Genomic DNA, 19,230 nt, shown 5'->3' with positions numbered 1-19,230 from the left:
CTCATACAGTAACATTTTCGCTATAATGGGATGCCTTGGCCTGTTGTTGGTTATTTCTTTCGCCCTGTTGCTTCATATTTTTTTCTGAAAAAATCAGAGAAACAACAAATTAAATTTGTGTGGCCTTAGGAGTGAAGTACTGTACCTGTATTGGGTATGTCTGTAGCGAGCATGTCTTTCTGTTTGTCTGTATGTTTCTGATCTACTTGCAAAGGATGGGCAAAGGGTGTGAAGTCTGCCATCACTGATTGATTCCTGCTACTTGTTCTGTGTAGACTACAGGGCGACATGGGAAGGAAGCTGCGACACCTGCTGATTTTTCTTCTCATCATCCTGAAGGAGCCCAACATGCCAGAAGCTGGCTGCAGCTGTGAGAAATCAGAACATATATACAACAAAATATACTGCAATTGTCCCAACCTGGGTCTTACTAGCATCCCTCAGAACCTTCCATCATCCACACACACATTAATTTTAGACAATAATGAGATTACTAGTATTCAACCTGGCGTACTCTCAACTCTACCCTCGCTCAGACAATTGTGTTTGCGATCCAACAAAATAACCAGCCTTAAGCTTGGTACACTCTCAAATCTAACCTGGCTCTACACGTTGGAAATTGAGTCCAACCAAATATCCAGCATTGATGTAGGTGCAATCTCAAATCTTCCCGAGCTCAATCGCTTGTCACTTAAATCCAACCAACTATCCATTATTAAGGCTGGCACATTCTCTAATCTACCTTCTCTTGAAAAGTTGGACCTTGCCTCCAACAAGATAACCTGCATTCAGGCTGGCGCATTCTCTAATGTACCAAAACTCTGTTATTTGTGCCTTCGCTTCAATAATATATCCAGCATTCCAGTTGCCGCATTCTCAGGTCTATCCTTGACAACGTTGACCCTTGACAACAATCAAATATCCAGCATTCAGGCTGGCAAATATATACTCGGTATAGTTGAATTGAGAATTGGCTTCAACCAAAATATATCAAACATTCAGGTTGGTGTCTTCTCAAATCTACGCAAAATTCACAAATTGGACCTGTACTACAACAGCATATCCAGACTTCAGGTTGGCACATTCTCAAATCTACCCAAGCTCTGGCGGTTGCAGCTGCAGAACAACAACATAAATAGCATTCAGGCTGGTGCATTCTCAAATCTACCCGGGCTCAAACGGTTGTTCCTGCAGTACAATAAGTTAACCAGCATTCAGCCTGGCACAATACCAAATTTACCAAACCTCGACACTTTGCAACTGTGGAGCAACCCCTGGCAGTGTGACTGTAAGATGGCTCCATTAAGGCAAGCAATAATCAAAAGTTCTAAAGTTTTAAACCTGATATCATGTGTCCAACCTGAAAAACTTTCAGGACAAATACTTAAATATATCAGTCCTGAAGATCTGGTCTGTAATGACCCAACCGAATCAACACCAAGTGTTGAGGCCCAAAGCTCATCTGCAGTAGTGTCAACAGTTTCATTTGGCAGTACAGAAAACAATGTGAGCCCTACAGAACATCATATTGCCTCTACATTTGTCCCACTGATCAGTGATGACCCAACAAAATCAACACCACCTGCAAATGTCCAAAACTTATTTAGCTCATCTGTAGTGTCAACACCTTCATTTGGCACCACAGAAAATGATGTAAGCCCAACAGAACATCCTATAAGCTCCACATTTTCCACACAGCTGGCTGCTCACCAATTGCAAAGCGCAAATAATTGTTACAATGGTACAATCACGACTCAATGGTACTTCAAACGCAATGTTGACTCAACAGTTGACACTGAATGGAAAAGGCCAACAGCTTCAACTGTTGCTGTCACTGGTACCTCTCATGAACCTGGTCCCAGTTTCCCACTAGTACCGGTTGTCACTTCAGCTGTTCTTGGTTCAGTGGTATTTCTCACTGTTACTATCATTTTCACAATCTGGTACAAAAGAAGGGGGAGGGAGTCTGATTCAGGTTTGAACTCCAAACCTGCAGTGCACAACGCAAACACCACAAATGTTGTAGCAACTAGCGGTCATGATCACCAGTATGAAGATCATGGTCAACATGGTCAGACAGGGAAGGGTCAGTCTCAGGCCATCACAAAATCGAAAACAATCACTACAGCTGTTGAAGTAACTAATAGCCAGTATGAAGATGTAGATCAACATAATCAGACAGGGCAGGGCCAGTCTCGGGCCATCACTNTCACCATTTCTACAGCATTGAAAGCAATTTAATTGTATATAACCATGTACCAGTATAAATTATCATAAAGACTATTGATTGATTGATTGACCAATGACAGTCGCTCTTCAAAGACAGGAAAAATGGGTCACATCCCTAAAGAATGGCCAAAACTAAATCTAAAAATGAAATCTCCAACAATATCATCATTTATCAGAGATTCAAATGGTTAAATCTCACAGTTAATTCAAAACAGTAATGTTAATAAAATTTATATTTTCAGAAATAGCTCTATTTGACATGATATAAATCATTCTAACGTCCTCAATGCTACAACTTGCTGCCTAACCCCATAACCAATACACTTTTGGTGCCAAACGGCTACCTTAGCAGGCTGAAGGTTAATCACAAGAGGATGATATGAAATAAAATTGAGTAAATTAACCAGAGGCAGCAGCAAACAACAGGACCTACCTGTAGCAGTGGAGCCGGCTTGTCTGCTGGACTTAGAATCCTCCGAACGAAATAAATCACCACCTATCTATGCCCAATCCTGACACTGCAATGACTTCAAAGTGTAGCCTCCGAAGCAGGCTTATAGAACTGGGGGTTTGGTGGTCTTCGGCTGTTTTCTGATTAGCCAAGAGTTCTAAAAAACAGGGGTAATTCAACCAGGCCGGCTATGTTGTCTATATGCGATCAGAAAATAGCTCATAAAAGCTCCCAAAGACCCTGAAGACACCCCAAACCCCCTCAGTTTTTGGCATGCTATGGAGGCTATTCAAAGTGCCCCGGACGCCCCCTCAAGATAGAAAATAGACTGGGGAGGCCCAATAAAGCAGCCCTGCCCTGGCTTACTGGACCTGCATTGGGCCAAAACGGAAACACCGACAATCCGACATGTAGAGTCAGAATACTGGGAGCAGGGCTCCAAATTCTCCCAGCATTCTGACTCACAGAAAAAAATGAGTGCACAGCTCAAATTTTGGGTGGACTAATTATAAGGTGGACATGACTGGTGCAATGGCCAAGTGGGTAGAGTGCTCGCCTTACATTCGGTAAGTCTCGAGTTCCATCCCCGGCCGAGTCATACCAAAGACTTTAAAAATGGTACATACAGCTTTCTCTGCTTAGCTCTCAGCATTTGAGATGGAGTATGGGAGTGAAACACACACCACTACCAGTGGACTAGCCCCCTGCTGTAGTGATTGCACGACTGTGTGGCCCAAGGGCTACAGAAATGGAGATGGGCACTGCCATATGCAACCATGCTAAAAATGGTTGCTGAGTGGATTTTAACTTTCTAAAACGGTGCACATACACACAGTATTTTGAGCCCTGTGGAGGGTGTTGTCAGCCAGCCGGGCGAAGTATGGAAGACCTCACAGTCTGACGAGTTAACAGGGCTTTGATCCTATTTTTGTAGGACCTGACTGATGCAGGATTACAAGGCAGGAACGGTTTAATGGACTTTCCTCCAGCAGCTACGCACAACTGTTGTGTGACCCCACCGGGGTTGGTTGAGCTCTGAATTGAAGTGTTTTGCTGAGGACATGTAATCTCCAAGCAGATCCCTTTTGGTGGACAAAAAGACAGTATCAAATTGGCCAGGCAGTATCCATTAGCCAGAGAAGGTCGCCGGCCACCGACGGGTTGGTGGGGGTAGCGACAAAAAAACGGCTATATATAAAAAGCTAACGATCATTCCCCCACAACCTCTGCTTGGAGAGTAGAAGACATGCACGTAAAGCCAATTCTCACTAGGGTTAAAACTTACAATTTGAATGTTTTGTTTCAACAAAGGTAATGTTTCTAAGTATGTCCACAGCTGATGATAGCTTGGTATGCCCTCTAGAGGATTCTTCTTAAACTGCAAGAATATCATGAATGACAATGAAGGATCCTTCAAGCTTAAATCAGTTGTCCCTCAAGCTGCAATAATAGCCACAAAACCATCAAGACAAGAAAACCTGTAAAGTACAGTGTTTATGTCAGCTCGATACTTACTTGTACTTGTACTTGAGTAGGTCTCCTCATCTCTGTGAGTGGCCTGCGTCAAAGTCGTCCCTCCGTCTGCACAGCGTCCTGCGCCATACTTGGCAGTCGTGGGCAATTGTCTTCAGGTCCTCTAGGGTCAGACTGGGTTACATATACTCGATAAGTATATGTAAAATGGATATAAATATGAAAACAAGGTGTTATACATTGTACCAGATACTATGACCTAGATCATCAGGCAAAAGTACTATACACCACAAGGGCCTTGCCTACATAATATATGTGAACAAAGCATCATGGGACATTAGAGTTGAGAACATCTGGAGTACTTGTAGAATAAAGTTTCAAGTCGACTCTCACTCCGACTGATCTATCTGCTTGAATCGAGCGTCTATGATAGCCATCCATAGACAAGAACGCACAACATGGTGGCAGCGGTAAACCATTGTTAAGAGGGAGAGGAAGAGAGAAGACTGTGCCAGGGCATTCCTCGGAAAAACAGACCCAGGATGGCAGCAGCAAACGGACACCTCCACCCCTCCATGAACTGGGATGCCGATGACCTANGCTGGTATTAGGTACTTAGTAGTTGGGACATCCACCAGTTTATTAGTCATTTTGTACATCATGCATAGTCTAGACATCTTTCTTCTGTCTTCCAGTGAGGTCCACTGTAGGTTTCTTTTCATTTCCGTGACACTAGCACCTCTTACATAGTTGTTCATACAGAATCTTGCAGCTTGATTCTGTACCCTTTCCAATTTGTCTTTGTCTTTCTTTGTATGTGGATCCCATACTGTCGCAGCGTATTCTAGGTTCGGTCTTACAAGTGACGTGTATGCAAGTGATTTTACTCTAGTTGGACATGCCCACAGATTACGTTTAATCACTCCCAATGTCTGTTTCACCTTAGTTGTGATATTATTAACATGTGCACCCCACTTCAGTCCGCTTGTCAGCGTGACGCCCAGATACGGATGGATTTTTGTGGTTGCTAAAGCCTGACCACAAAACTGGTAGCTAGTTGCATGTGGTGTTCGTTTGTTTGTTCCAACGTAAGCTTAGCTTGTCATAACATACAAGTAGGGGTATAGTATAATATATATATTGGAACATTATTATAATAGTACATGTAGTAGGGGCGTAACAGAGCTTGACATATGACTACAGGAAACTACAGATCAGCATGTAACCTATAATTTAATCCCTCTTCATAGGAGCTTAGTTATCTTTTCCCATACTTGTACTTGTACATGGGTGGTCTGATAGGAGCATACCGGTATAACTTATACTAACAAATTTCTGTCATACTTGGCTTGTATTTACATAGCTTATTATGTCAAGCATGTTCAATCATGTTGCAACTTTGTACTTTGATGAAATTCATCAGCTTGTATGTCTGAGCAGGGATTGACCCTCACTTTGTCAAGGCCACTTAGAACCAAAGACACACAATATTACCAGCCTGGGCCTGTGTTTTGGCAAAGCATCCTACTGAGATAGATAGGTGACAGCTTATCATGACAAGCTGTCATGTTTGACCATGTTTGTACTTTGATGAAGTTCTTCTGTTAGTAAGTGTATGATGAGCGAACCGGTCCTCAAATAGGATGGATACAAGACAGATTCTGTGACAAAGCTGAAATAGATAAATAAAAAAGGTACTAAGAAATGTGATCAACTCACCTGTCCACAGACACTGTCAGCAGCCAGCCCAGATTTCTCTACATCTTCTCCTCTCAACCTTCTTCTTTCTTCTTCCTCCTCATTTCTCCATTCTCTCTTGTTAGTGTCGCATCACACTATTTAGAAAGATGCACTCACTCACTCACTCAGCTCCGCATGCCCCTCCTGGGGAAAGACGCACACAATGTTAAAATTAATATTACTAATACATGTACAATACACTGTTATACAGTACCAAAATGAAAAGAAAAAACCATTCCTTATAATCATCAACTCAAGCTTGGCTGCATTTAGGTACTGAAAATACTTCAGCTACAAATTCTTCCTATTCACCAAGCTTAAGAAAAGTATCAACTTAAAGGTTTACATGCATCTCAAGCAGTAACTTGAATAACATGAGCAAGATGTTATGATGTCAACATTATCAACGTGAACTAAAAGCGCCCCACAGCAGCTGATAGAAAAACTGCACCCAAGGAATTTTCAAGCAGAAAGGCAATACTATTTCATGGGACAAACAAATAATTATTATTCATCATTAACGTTGGTATTAAAAACAGTTACGTGTAGCTGCAGACAATCAAGACACACCCAGATTGCACAAGATTTTTTCAGGCTTGTTTGTCAGACTCCTGTACAGAACAGCTACGCAGAGCTCGCATCGGAGAGGCACAACTGCAGCAGGAACAACACTGCGGAAAGATCGTCATGACCACAAAATAATTAAAGGTTTTCTGACTGGCTTGAAAGGTAAGTCGTGGCTGAAACTTCAGGTAAGGTCTGGTATTTCTGTACATACATGGGAGAATTCAAAGAGGCTGGAATAGAAGATAAATAACTGTAAGAGATATTGTGTATCATGCAAGATTTCTGTTTTCACAGGTTTAGATGTAGCAAAAGGTTTTTACATCATCTAAATATGAGAAAATTCATCCATTTTTCCCCAAGAAAGAACAAAATTTAATGCTATAGCACGATTGTGTTTCTAATGAATTTCAAAAATTGTGTCCATATACGAACTAGGCACAACATGGAAGTACTCAATGCATTCACATAAAACGGCCAAATATTTGCTTTTCTGCTTGTCTCCAAGCCTGAAAATGTAAAATTTGTCTTAACAACTGACACGTCAGCAAAATGCACCAGATCTCAGAGTAAACAACCTGCTAAACATTAATATTCAAACAGTGTAAATCAGACAATCAACCAACTGTATGTATATTCAAAAGACTAAATGTACGGTGGATGATCGCTTTTTATTGCTTCACATTATATGTGGTGATGATTGTTTTTGCTCACGTTTCTTCTCCTCCTTCTCCTGCCATCTCTTTAAATTGATTCAACTCCTTCATTTTTGGGCCAAATGACATGAAATTTGGCATGTAGGTAGTGAGGGCAATACCCCCAGGTGTATTTTTTTCATTTTTGCGATACAGGCTTTTAGAATGGTTTTGTTTTGACTTTTGGCTGTGTTATAGAAAATGTATTATTAACTAGAAAGGCCGACATTTGCTTTGGAGCAAATGTAGCGGATGGCTTCACCACATTTTACGACATGGCAGGGTAAGAAGGAGAAACACAAGGGAAAACAATTCTTTACATTGATATAATTATAGTATGAAGTGACAACAGTTGGATAGCTATCCCCTACATTATTGGTTAGGATTTTTCTGCATGTATGTACTGAATATACTTCAGCTACAAATTCTTCCTATTCACCAAGCTTAAGAAAAGTATCAACTTAAAGGTTTACATGCATCTCAAGCAGTAACTTGAATAACATGAGCAAGATGTTATGACGTCAACATTATCAACGTGAACTAAAAGCGCCCCATAGCAGTTGACAAGAAAACTGCAACCAAGGAATTTTCAAGCAGAAAGGCAAAATACTATTTCAATGGACAAACAAATCATTATTATTATTCATTAATGTTAATATTCAACAAGCTAGCTTCAGACAATCAACACACCCAGATTGCGTAAGATTTTTCCAAGCTTGTTTGTCAGACTTCAGTTCGAAAGAGATACGCATCTAGCTCACATCGGAGAGGCACAACAGCAGAAAGAAGACTGCGGAAAGATCGTCATGACCATAAAATAATTAAAGGTTTTCTGACTGGCTTGAAAGGTAAGTTGTGGCTGAACCTTCAAGTAACAGCTAGTATTTTCTGTACATACATGGGAGAATTCAAAGAGGCTGGAATAGCAGATAGATGACTATAACAGACATTGGGTATCATGCAAGATTTCTGTTTTCACAGGTTTAAAAGGTTTTTACATCATCTAAATAAGAGAAAATTCATCCATTTTTTCCCCAAGAAAGAACAAAATTTAATGCTATGGCACGATTGTGTTTCTAATGAATTTCAAAAATTGTGTCCATACGAACTAGGCACAACATGGAAGTACTCAATGCATTCACATAAAACGGCCAAATATTTGCTTTTTCTGCTTATTCCCAAGCCTGAAAATGTAAAATTTGTCTTAACAACTGACACGTCAGCAAAATGCACCAGATCTCAGAGTAAACAACCTGCTAAACATTAATATTCAAACAGCATAAATCAGACAATCAACCAACTGTATGTATATTCAAAAGACTAAATGTACGGTGGATGATCGCTTTTTATTGCTTCACATTATATGTGGTGATGATTGTTTTTGCTCACGTTTCTTCTCCTCCTTCTCCTGCCATCTCTTTAAATTGATTCAACTCCTTCATTTTTGGGCCAAATGACATGAAATTTGGCATCTAGGTAGAGAGGGCAATACCCCCAGGCTTATTTTTTTTCATTTTTGCGATACAGGCTTTTAGAATGGTTTTATTTGGGCTTTTGGCTGTGTTATAGAAAATGTATCATTAACTAGAAAGGCCGACATTTGCTTTGGAGCAAATGTAGCGGATGGCTTCACCACATTTTACGACATGGCAGGGAAAGAAGGAGAAACACAAGGGAAAACAACTCCTTACATTGATATAATTATAGTATGAAGTGACAACAGTGGGATAGCTATCCCCTACATTATTGGTTAGGATTTTTCTGCATGTATGTACTGAATATACTTCAGCTACAAATTCTTCCTATTCACCAAGCTTAAGAAAAGTATCAACTTAAAGGTTTACATGCATCTCAAGCAGTAACTTGAATAACATGAGCAAGATGTTATGACGTCAACATTATCAACGTGAACTAAAAGCGTCACATAGCAGTTGACAAGAAAACTGCAACCAAGGAATTTTCAAGCAGAAAGGCAATACTATTTCAATGGACAAACAAATCATCATTATTATTCATTAATGTTAATATTCAACCAGCTAGCTTCAGACAATCAACTCACACCCAGATTGCGTAAGATTTTTCCAAGCTTGTTTGTCAGACTTCAGTTCGAAAGAGATACACATCTAGCTCACATCGGAAAGGCACAACAGCAGAAACAACACTGCGGAAAGATCGTCATGACCATAAAATAATTAAAGGTTTTCTGACTGGCTTGAAAGGTAAGTCTTGGCTGAAACTTCAGGTAACAGCTAGTATTTTCTGTACATACATAAGAGGAGGGGCTGGAACAGAGGAATGATGACTTAGTATAAGAGACATTGGGTATTATGCATAATTGCTGTTGGACAGGTTTAGATTAACATGATCATAATGACCATAAAATAATCAAAGGTTTTCTGACTGGCTTGAAAGGTAAGTTGTGGCTGAACCTTCAAGTAACAGCTAGTATTTTCTGTACATACATAGGAGAATTCAAAGAGGCTGGAATAGCAGATAGATGACTATAACAGACATTGGGTATTATGCAAGATTTCTGTTTTCTACAGGTTTAGATGTAGCAAAAGGTTTTTACATCATCTAAATATGAGAAAATTCATCCATTTTTTCCCCAAGAAAGAACAAAATTTAATGCTATGGCACGATTGTGTTTCTAATGAATTTCAAAAATTTTGTCCATACGAACTAGGCATAACATGGAAGTACTCAATGCATTCACATAAAACGGCCAAATATTTGCTTTTCTGCTTGTCTCCAAGCCTGAAAATGTAAAATTTGTCTTAACAACTGACAAGTCACGCAAAATGCACCAGATCTCAGAGTAAACAACCTGCTAAACATTAATATTCAAACAGTGTAAATCAGACAATCAACCAACTGTACATGTATATCAAGAATAAATTAATGTAAGGTGGATGATCGCTTTTCATGGCTTCACCACTACATGTATGTGGTGAAGTGTATATTGTTTTTGCTCACTTTTCTTCTCCTCCTTCTCCTTCTCCTGCCATTCTCTTTAAAATTGTTTCAACTCCTTCATTTTTGGGCCAAATGACATGAAATTTGGCACAAAGGTAGAGAGGGCAAATACCCCCAGACGTTTTTTTTTGGGTCATTTTTGTGATACAGGCTTTTAGAATGGTTTTATTTGAGCTTTTTGGCTGTGTTATAGAAAATGTATTATTAACTAGAAAGGCTGACATTTGCTTTGGAGCAAATGTAGCGGATGGCTTCACCACATTTTACAACATGGCAGGGAAAGAAGGAGAAACACAAGGGAAAACAACTCCTTACATTGATATAATTATAGTATGAAGTGACAACAGTGGGATAGCTATCCCCTACATTATTGGTTAGGATTTTTCTGCATGTATGTACTGAATATACTTCAGCTACAAATTCTTCCTATTCACCAAGCTTAAGAAAAGTATCAACTTAAAGGTTTACATGCATCTCAAGCAGTAACTTGAATAACATGAGCAAGATGTTATGATGTCAACATTATCAACGTGAACTAAAAGCGCCCCATAGCAGTTGACAAGAAAACTGCAACCAAGGAATTTTCAAGCAGAAAGGCAAAATACTATTTCAATGGACAAACAAATCATTATTATTATTCATTAATGTTAATATTCAACCAGCTAGCTTCAGACAATCAACACACCCAGATTGCGTAAGATTTTTCCAAGCTTGTTTGTCAGACTTCAGTTCGAAAGAGATACGCATCTAGCTCACATCGGAGAGGCACAACAGCAGAAAGAAGACTGCGGAAAGATCGTCATGACCATAAAATAATTAAAGGTTTTCTGACTGGCCTGAAAGGTAAGTTGTGGCTGAAACTTCAGGTAAGATCTGGTATTTTCTGTACATACATAAGAGGAGGGGCTGGAACAGAAGAATGATGACTTAGTATAAGAGACATTGGGTATTATGCATAATTTCTGTTGGACAGGTTTAGATTAGCAAAAAGGTTTCATCTAAATAAGAGAAAATTCATCCATTTTTCCCCCAAGAAAGAACAAAAATCGTCATGACCACAAAATAATTAAAGGTTTTCTGACTGGCTTGAAAGGTAAGTTGTGGCAGATACTGGTAAATAACTATAAAAGACATAGGATATCATGTATATTTTTTCTTCTGTTTAGTCTAGATGTAGTTAAAATTTTTAGTAAATGTAAGTTGTAGCTGAACCTTCAGGTAAGCTCTGGTATTTTCTGTACTTACTTGAGAGAATTCAAAGAGGCTGGAATAGAAGATAGATGACTATAACAGACATTGGGTATTATGCAAGATTTCTGTTTTCACAGGTTTAGATGTAGCAAAAGGTTTTTACATCATCTAAATATGAGAAAATTCATCCATTTTTCCCCAAGAAAGAACAAAATTTAATGCTATGGCACGATTATGTTTCTAATGAATTTCAAAAATTGTGTCCATACGAACTAGGCACAACATGGAAGTACTCAATGCATTCACATAAAACGGCCAAATATTTGCTTTTCTGCTTGTCTCCAAGCCTGAAAATGTAAAATTTGTCTTAAAAACTGACACGTCAGCAAAATGCACCAGATCTCAGAGTAAACAACCTGCTAAACATTAATATTCAAACAGTGTAAATCAGACAATCAACCAACTGTACATGCATGTATATTAAGAATTTAAATGTAAGTTGGATGATGGCTTTTTACACACTCAGTTGTTTCATCATATTCACTAAAAATAATCTGAAGGTTAAACCATACATACAGTTTGCATTTTAGAAATGCTAGGAAAAGCTGGTATGAATCTGTGAAGAACATTCCAGTACCCTGTAAGTCTGTACCCCGAAATATTAATATGCAGATAGCCAGGCTCAGACTGATTAAAAACTGTTGATATTTGGGGCCTGCTTGGGGGAGTCCCGACAACGCTCTACGCTAAATTTTGAGAGCTGGCTACGTATTACGCTAAATTCAGGAAACTCTCAATTATTCTTTACATTAAATTCCAAGTGGCTACAATGCATTACGTAGAATTAAAACTGCGAATACGCTCTATGCAAAATGCGCCAATTACGCTCTACGATGAATTAGAGTGGTCCATCTACGCTCTATGATCTACGTAGAATTAAAACGGCTGATTATGCTCTACGGAAAATGACATGCAGGCCCCCATATTTCCATATCCTTCTCAGGGGAGGAGCTAGTATTATAACAAAAAGAATTTTGTCTGGTTCAAAACTGCTGCTAAAAGATTATGTAATTATAATTAATTCACCCAGAAGGAGTGACGTCTATTTGGCTTTCTGTTTTTTTCTGATTTGTGTTTGTGTGTATCTGTGTGTGGTGTTTCTGCATTGACACAATAATACATGTACTACCAAGTATATTCATCAAATTTAATTCATTCACATGAAACAATTCACCTTCAAGTTGTCATTTCTTCTTTCTCCTTATCCTTCCACTTCTACCATCTGGGGTGTTGCGAGGAGGAATAGTTGGTGGCCAATTCACCTTGCATAATAAATGAAATAAAACATTTTACATACAATGTATACAATATGTATATAAAATACACAATGAATTTTAATTTGGAGCTTTCACACACAAAACTAGTAGCACTGTGCACATAATTCAACATCATATTGAGTAAGTATTGAAGGATATTGAGCGAAATGAAGCCTGCCAGCTCTAGTTCATTGCCTTTTACCACGGTTCACATTAGGCCACACCAATTTGGTTGTTTCTCAGATTCGCCCTATTTTTTTCTGATTTGCAGGTTCTAAATCAACTGCAAAATGCTCAATGAAAGACATATTTTGGCCCCAACGGTTGAAGAAAGTCCTTTTCTTCCTAGTTGTCAAAGTTTATCAATGTAACAATGCAAATTTTGTTTCATTAAAAGTTAGGCTACTGTTTTCATTATAAACCAGCCTGATATGTTCACTTTATGGCTCATATTGTAACATTTTCGCTATAATGGGATGCCTTGGCCTGTTGTTGGTTATTTTTTTCGCCCTGTTGCTTCATATTTTTTTCTGAAAAAATCAGAGAAACAACAAATTAAATTTGTGTGGCCTTAGGAGTGAAGTACTGTACCTGTATTGGGTATGTCTGTAGCGAGCATGTCTTTCTGTGTGTCTGTATGTTTCTGATCTACTTGCAAAGAAGGATGGGCAAAGGGTGTGAAGTCTGCCATCACTGATTGATTCCTGCTACTTCTTCTGTGTAGACTGCAGGGCGACATGGGAAGGAAGCTGCGACACCTGCTGATTTTTCTTTTCATCATCCTGAAGGAGCCCAACATGCCAGAAGCTGACTGCAGCTGTGCGAAACCAGGCTACTGCATATGTCCCAACCTGGGCCTTACCAACATCCCTCAGAACCTTCCATCATTAACATACGTGTTAGATTTAAACTATAATGAGATAACTAGTATTCAAGCTGGTGTACTCTCATCTAATCTACCCAGGCTCGCATCACTGAATTTGGGATCCAACAAGATAACCAGCCTTAAGTTTGGTACACTCTCAAATCTACCCGAGCTCCAGACGTTGATCATTAACTCCAACCAAATATCCAGGATTGATGTAGGTGCAATCTCAAACCTACCCAAGCTCCAAAAGTTGTATCTTAATTCCAACCAAATATCCATTATTAAGGCTGGCACATTCTCAAATCTACCTAAGCTCAAATATTTGGACCTTTGCTCTAACAAGATAACCAACATTCGGGTTGGTGCATTCTCAAATCTACCTAAACTCGATTCTTTGTACCTTGACCGCAACCAGATATCGAGCATTCAGTCTGGAACATTCTCAAATCTATCCAAGATCACTAGGTTGATGATTGACCACAACCAGATATCCAGCATTCCGGTTGGCACAATCTCAAATATATATAGATTGAACATTGGCTTCAACCAAATAAAAAACATTCGGGTTGGTGTCTTCTCAAATCTACCCAAGCTTCAACAAGCGCACCTGTACTCCAACAACATATCCAGAATTCAGATTGGCACATTCTCAAATCTACCCAAGCTCTGGTGGTTGGAGCTGCAGCACAACAACATAAATAGCATTCAGGCTGGTGCATTCTCAAACCTACCCGGGCTCAAACGGTTGTACCTGCAGTGCAATAAGTTAACCAGCATTCAGCCTGGCACATTCTCAAATCTAAACAGCCTTTTGTATCTGTGGAACAACCCCTGGCAGTGTGACTGTAAGATGGTTCCCTTTAGGCAAACAATGGTTGAAACTTCTGCAGTTCTAAAACAGGTAACATGTGCTCAACCTGCCAATCTCTCAGGACGAAAACTTAAAGATATCAGTCCTGAAGATCTTGTCTGTAATGACCCAATTGAATCAACATCGAGTGTTGAGGCCCAAAGCTCATCTGCTGTAATAGTGTCAACATCCTCATTTGGCAATACAGAAAACGATGTGAGCCCAACAGAACATCATATTGGCTCTACATTTGTCACACTGATCAGTAATGACCCAACAAAATTAACACCACCTGCAAATGACCAAAACTTATTTAGCTCATCTGTAGTGTCAACACTTTCATTTGGCACCACAGAAAACGATGTAACCCCAACAGAACATCCTATAAGCTCCACATTTTCCACACAGCCTGCTGGTCACCAATTGCAAAGCGCAAATAATTGTTACAATGGTACAATCACGACTCACTGGTACTTCAAACGCAATGCTGACTCAACAGTTGACACTGAATGGAAAAGGCCAACAGCTTCAACTGTTGCAGTCACTGGTACCACCCATGAATCTGGTCCCAGTTTCCCCCTAGTACCGGTTGTCATTTCAGCTGTTGTGGGTTCAGTGATACTTCTCGCTATTGCTGTCATTTTGACAATCTGGTGCAAAAGGAGGGGGAAGGATTCTGATTCGGGTTTGAACTCCAAACCTGCAGTGCACAACACAAACACCACAAATGTTGTAGCAACTAGCGGTCATGATCACCAGTATGAAGATCATGGTCAACATGGTCAGACAGGGAAGGGTCAGTCTCAGGCCATCACAAAATCGAAAACAATCACTACAGCTGTTGAAGTAACTAATAGCCAGTATGAAGATGTAGATCAACATAATCAGACAAGGCAAGGTCGGTCTCGGGCCATCACTGAATCCAACAGAAAAACATCACCTGTAATAACTAGACATGATTCTGAACACCAGTATGAAGATTTAGACACACCCAGACATAATCAGAAAGGGCAGGGCCAGTCTCAGACCATACCTAAATCCAACACAAAAACAGAGGCTGTTGTAACTAGGGGTCACCATCACCAGTATGAAAATCTGAAACAACAGTATCATACAAAGCCGAATGCCCTAAACTCAAATGCTGAATCCTTGGACAGCAAAAGTCCATTATATAATGCGAGGCAAACTGCCTCAAACATAGCCACTGATTCCTTGGACAATAAAAGTCCATTAAATGTTGACAGCCATTCCAACGGTGGCAAGTCTACCGGTCCACTATATACCACTGGGTCCTTGCACACTAGAAGCCCATTATATAATAGAGGGCGACAACCAAACTATGTAGGTGTGAAAAGATCACAAGAGGAGCCAAAACCTACAGAAATAGCCAGTGGTCATTATCAGACAGCACTGGGTCAGTATCAGGCCACAACTCAATCTTTGGATATTAAAAATTAATATTGCGCTAACAATTGCTAGCGGCCTTACAGACAAATCCTATGTATGTAGGTGTGGAAACAACAGAAAAGGAGCCAAAACCTACAGAAATAGCCAGTGGTCATTATCAGACAGGAGTGGTCAGTATCTGAGGCCTTGGATCTTCAATCCTTGGAAATTAAAACAAAAAATATGGTGTGAACCATTGCTAGCTGCCCTACAGATAAATCCTACATGTATGTAGATGTGAAAACACCACCAAAGGACCCAAAAACTACATAATACAAACATAACCAGCTAAACTGTCCTTGAATCATGTCAGAAATCCATGAAATACCACAGGGCCAACAGAGTGCCATGCAGGCTGACAAGTCTGAAGATATGGGGCCACCACCACCAACCCCAAACCTTAAAAGGTTCAGCTTGAAAGAAACCTTCCAATCTAAAATTAGCAATAGGCTCTTAGACCACCGAACAGAAACAATTATCTGAAAGATGAACTTCTACAACCACCCACCCCTCTCCTTTTAAAGGCCCTGCACGCACCTTTTCCATAGGTGGGGGCCTGTATGCCATTTTTCGTAAGGCCTTTTTAGTCTTCATAATCCGTAGGCAGCCTCCCAAAAAGTTGTAATCAGCTCTGAGACTTTAAAATAATGGGCAGCGAAAATTTGGCGTAATTCGTAATCACTACCCCANAACCCCCCCCCCCCCGAAAAACTCAATTTCCCATCCAAGCCAGCCTAGCGGGGACCAATAGGCAGGCAGCATTTCGGCCACACACACAACCCACGCTTTAGCAAAATATGGTTGAAAAAGATGTTTATTAAACTTGTTCAAAAGATACATTTGTGAATTGTTTTCTGAAATTCTGTGTCTTTGAATAGCTGGAGCAAAATAACTACCGAGCCGAGTTAAACCATTTCGGCACTGGGCTTCTGGTGCTTACGTCGGCCGCGCGGCGTACAGAACAGTATCTTAGACCAAGTCTTTGTCTGTGAAAATGTAAGAAAAGAGGCTGTGCAGTCCTGTCCTGCCGATAACCTTCTTGTCCCGATTAAACTTTGTAACCCAGGCGGTATGATCTCGAAAATACCTCGATACCCTTTTAAAGACAAGGTTTGATTTGCCGATTCCGAGTTTCCAGTGCTGAAGCTGCCGACACTGGGCACCAAGTGTTGACGTACTTTCGGCACTGGAGATCTTGGACGGAAGCAGCCTCACCTCTGTATACTGAGTGCTGAGAAAGGAACCCGTTACTTTGGTACTTGCATTATTTTCACCCCAAATACACCAATTCTTACATTGTTTATCTGACATTACCAAATCAGATTACCTGCCGCGCCGTACGGAAGGATGCTGTTCAACCCTATTGTCGAATGGAATCGCCCGTAAAGTGGGCGTGGCGCGGAATGCTGGTCACCCATTGGTCACCGCTAGGCTATGTGGATGCGAAATTGATCTAGGCACCCCCCCTTCAGTTTCTGGCCATTTGTAGGAAAGCTGTAGGGTTTATCCCAGTAATTTATAGTGAGGTAGCCAAAATTGGCACACTTGCATTTTTTTTAATTTGACGTAATGAATACTAACAAAGGCAGTCCTCCTGAATTCATCTCCAACTATTGTGCAGAAGTAGACCTGTAAGGCCTATAAGGGCTATAGAAATAGAGATGTGCACTGGGTTATGCTGACAGGTGTGAGAAAGATTTTCCCTTGCTTACTGAATGGGCAACTTACTCACAAAATTAGTCATATGTTCCTCAGCACACAAAAAGTAAGCATTACAAAATGGGATCACATTCGAGACACATATTAAAACAGGCTTTTCAAAGATATGAAACACAATCAATAAGTAAACAGACGTGTAATCAAAAGTCCCAGTGATAAAAGCAGCCCTGGTTCATCTAAAGAATCATACTTAGTGTCGCAAAGTAAAAGTATTATATTATGAAAAACTTAAACTGTTCTCCAACTCAAAATTTGACTCAACAGAAATTTTCGACTGAATCACTCAGTCTTCCTCAGCTATCTGACCCAAATGCTGTGGACACATGATTTTTCCCACGTGTGACGTCAGCAAAGGGTCAAAGGTTGTCTTAAGCCGATATCGCCCCCCGTCCTGGTTGAGCAATGGTTGAAGTGCCCTGATGTATATGGCCTCTTTTATGCCTCTCTTGAAGTATACTAACACGTCACACGTGGGAAAAAATCACGTGTCCACAGCATTTGGGTCAGATGGCTGAGGAAGACTGAGTGATTCAGTCGAAAATTTCTGGTGAGTCAAGTTTTGAGTCGGAGAACAGTTTTTCATGATGTAATTTACCAACTCAGATGAACTTTCATGCTGATCAAAGTATTATAGTAAAGGTTGAAGTATAATGACAGATGTGATCAAGGAAATTCGAAAGTTTTTGTGTTAGGTTTGATTAGTTCTGTTATACTGTACAGAGTGGAGATCAGCATCTGATTCAATCGGCTGCAGTGTAAGGGTATGTAACTCCTTATTTTGTACTTGTTTAGCACAGAAAACAGTAATGTGCAGGAAATCAATAACATTTATGATAATACTTCAGAATCTGTACAAATAAGCAATCATGCTCAAGGCTGGAAATACTGGGTGCATGTGCACCTTAGTGCACCCAAAACTGAAGCTGTACAGTGTACAGTCACCCAATATTTTTCTATGGGCTCTGGTAGATGTTTTTGTAGTTGTACATGTTAAATGTATAATAGTATACAGGATATTCTTGGCATCTAAGTGTCAGAAAAATGATAAAATCTTTGTTGTACTACTTGTGTAAGAATTTGAAGTTAGCTCCCATTTCAGATTCAAGCTTAGAAGAGGAGAAGAAAGATCTGTAAATAGGTTTTGTTTTATATGGTGCACCCAAAAAATTTTTGTGTACCTAATATCTTAGGTTGGTTGCACCAGTGCAACTATTCCCATAATGAATTTTGGGTCCTGGTGCTTATAAACCTGCAATTCTCCTGCATTTAGTCTCTTAGTGTCACCGACGAAAGGTAGTGGATGCTACCTGAACCATCTGACCATTTCCAAAATCATATCCAGTTGCTTGTCACTAAGTAACTGCTTTTTGGCATGAATAAACAATCAACTTGTAAGCATTCCAAATGCCGATCACATTGCTGGTCACTCTAATACTTCTGAGTATGTTTCATTACTAATTTGTTATTTAATGATGTGAGATTAATGTTTATTCAGCTATCAGTGATACATGTTTATCTTTTATGTTAGATGAGCAATAACTCTTGTCAATTTGCATTTATTGTATGCCATGCTAGTGGTTGAGCCAGTAAAGGTGAGTCTCACCCATCTTTCAGCCTAATGTGGTAGCCTTTTGGCACCAACTTTGTTGTTCTGTATCTGTATCGGTATAACCGGTATAACCGCCCTTCGGCGTAACACACCAGCTTCTGTG

At 39.9% G+C, this 19,230-nt stretch overlaps 2 protein-coding genes across 2 annotated transcripts; both read left to right on the top strand.

Annotated features, from left to right (window-relative positions):
- The first annotated feature begins 215 nt into the window (after positions 1-215).
- LOC109479322 (carboxypeptidase N subunit 2-like) lies at positions 216-3,719 on the top strand. The gene is made up of 5 exons (XM_019781277.1): positions 216-226; positions 537-810; positions 1,075-1,722; positions 2,027-2,086; positions 3,615-3,719. Exons 1-5 carry the CDS (start codon positions 216-218, stop codon positions 3,717-3,719), a joined length of 1,098 nt encoding a protein of 365 aa, XP_019636836.1.
- Positions 3,720-4,695: 976 nt separating this feature from the next.
- Positions 4,696-14,793, top strand: LOC109479321 (nyctalopin-like). Its single transcript, XM_019781276.1, has 4 exons — positions 4,696-4,757; positions 13,600-13,789; positions 14,168-14,348; positions 14,762-14,793. Exons 1-4 carry the CDS (start codon positions 4,696-4,698, stop codon positions 14,791-14,793), a joined length of 465 nt encoding a protein of 154 aa, XP_019636835.1.
- The last annotated feature ends 4,437 nt before the right edge of the window (positions 14,794-19,230 follow it).

This window comes from Branchiostoma belcheri, unplaced genomic scaffold (genome assembly GCF_001625305.1).
Source record: "Branchiostoma belcheri isolate BF01 breed outbred unplaced genomic scaffold, Haploidv18h27 scaffold48, whole genome shotgun sequence".
Taxonomy (NCBI): domain Eukaryota; kingdom Metazoa; phylum Chordata; class Leptocardii; order Amphioxiformes; family Branchiostomatidae; genus Branchiostoma; species Branchiostoma belcheri.
Note: the sequence above shows the minus strand (reverse complement) of the source record. Positions and strands in the feature narration are given on the sequence as shown.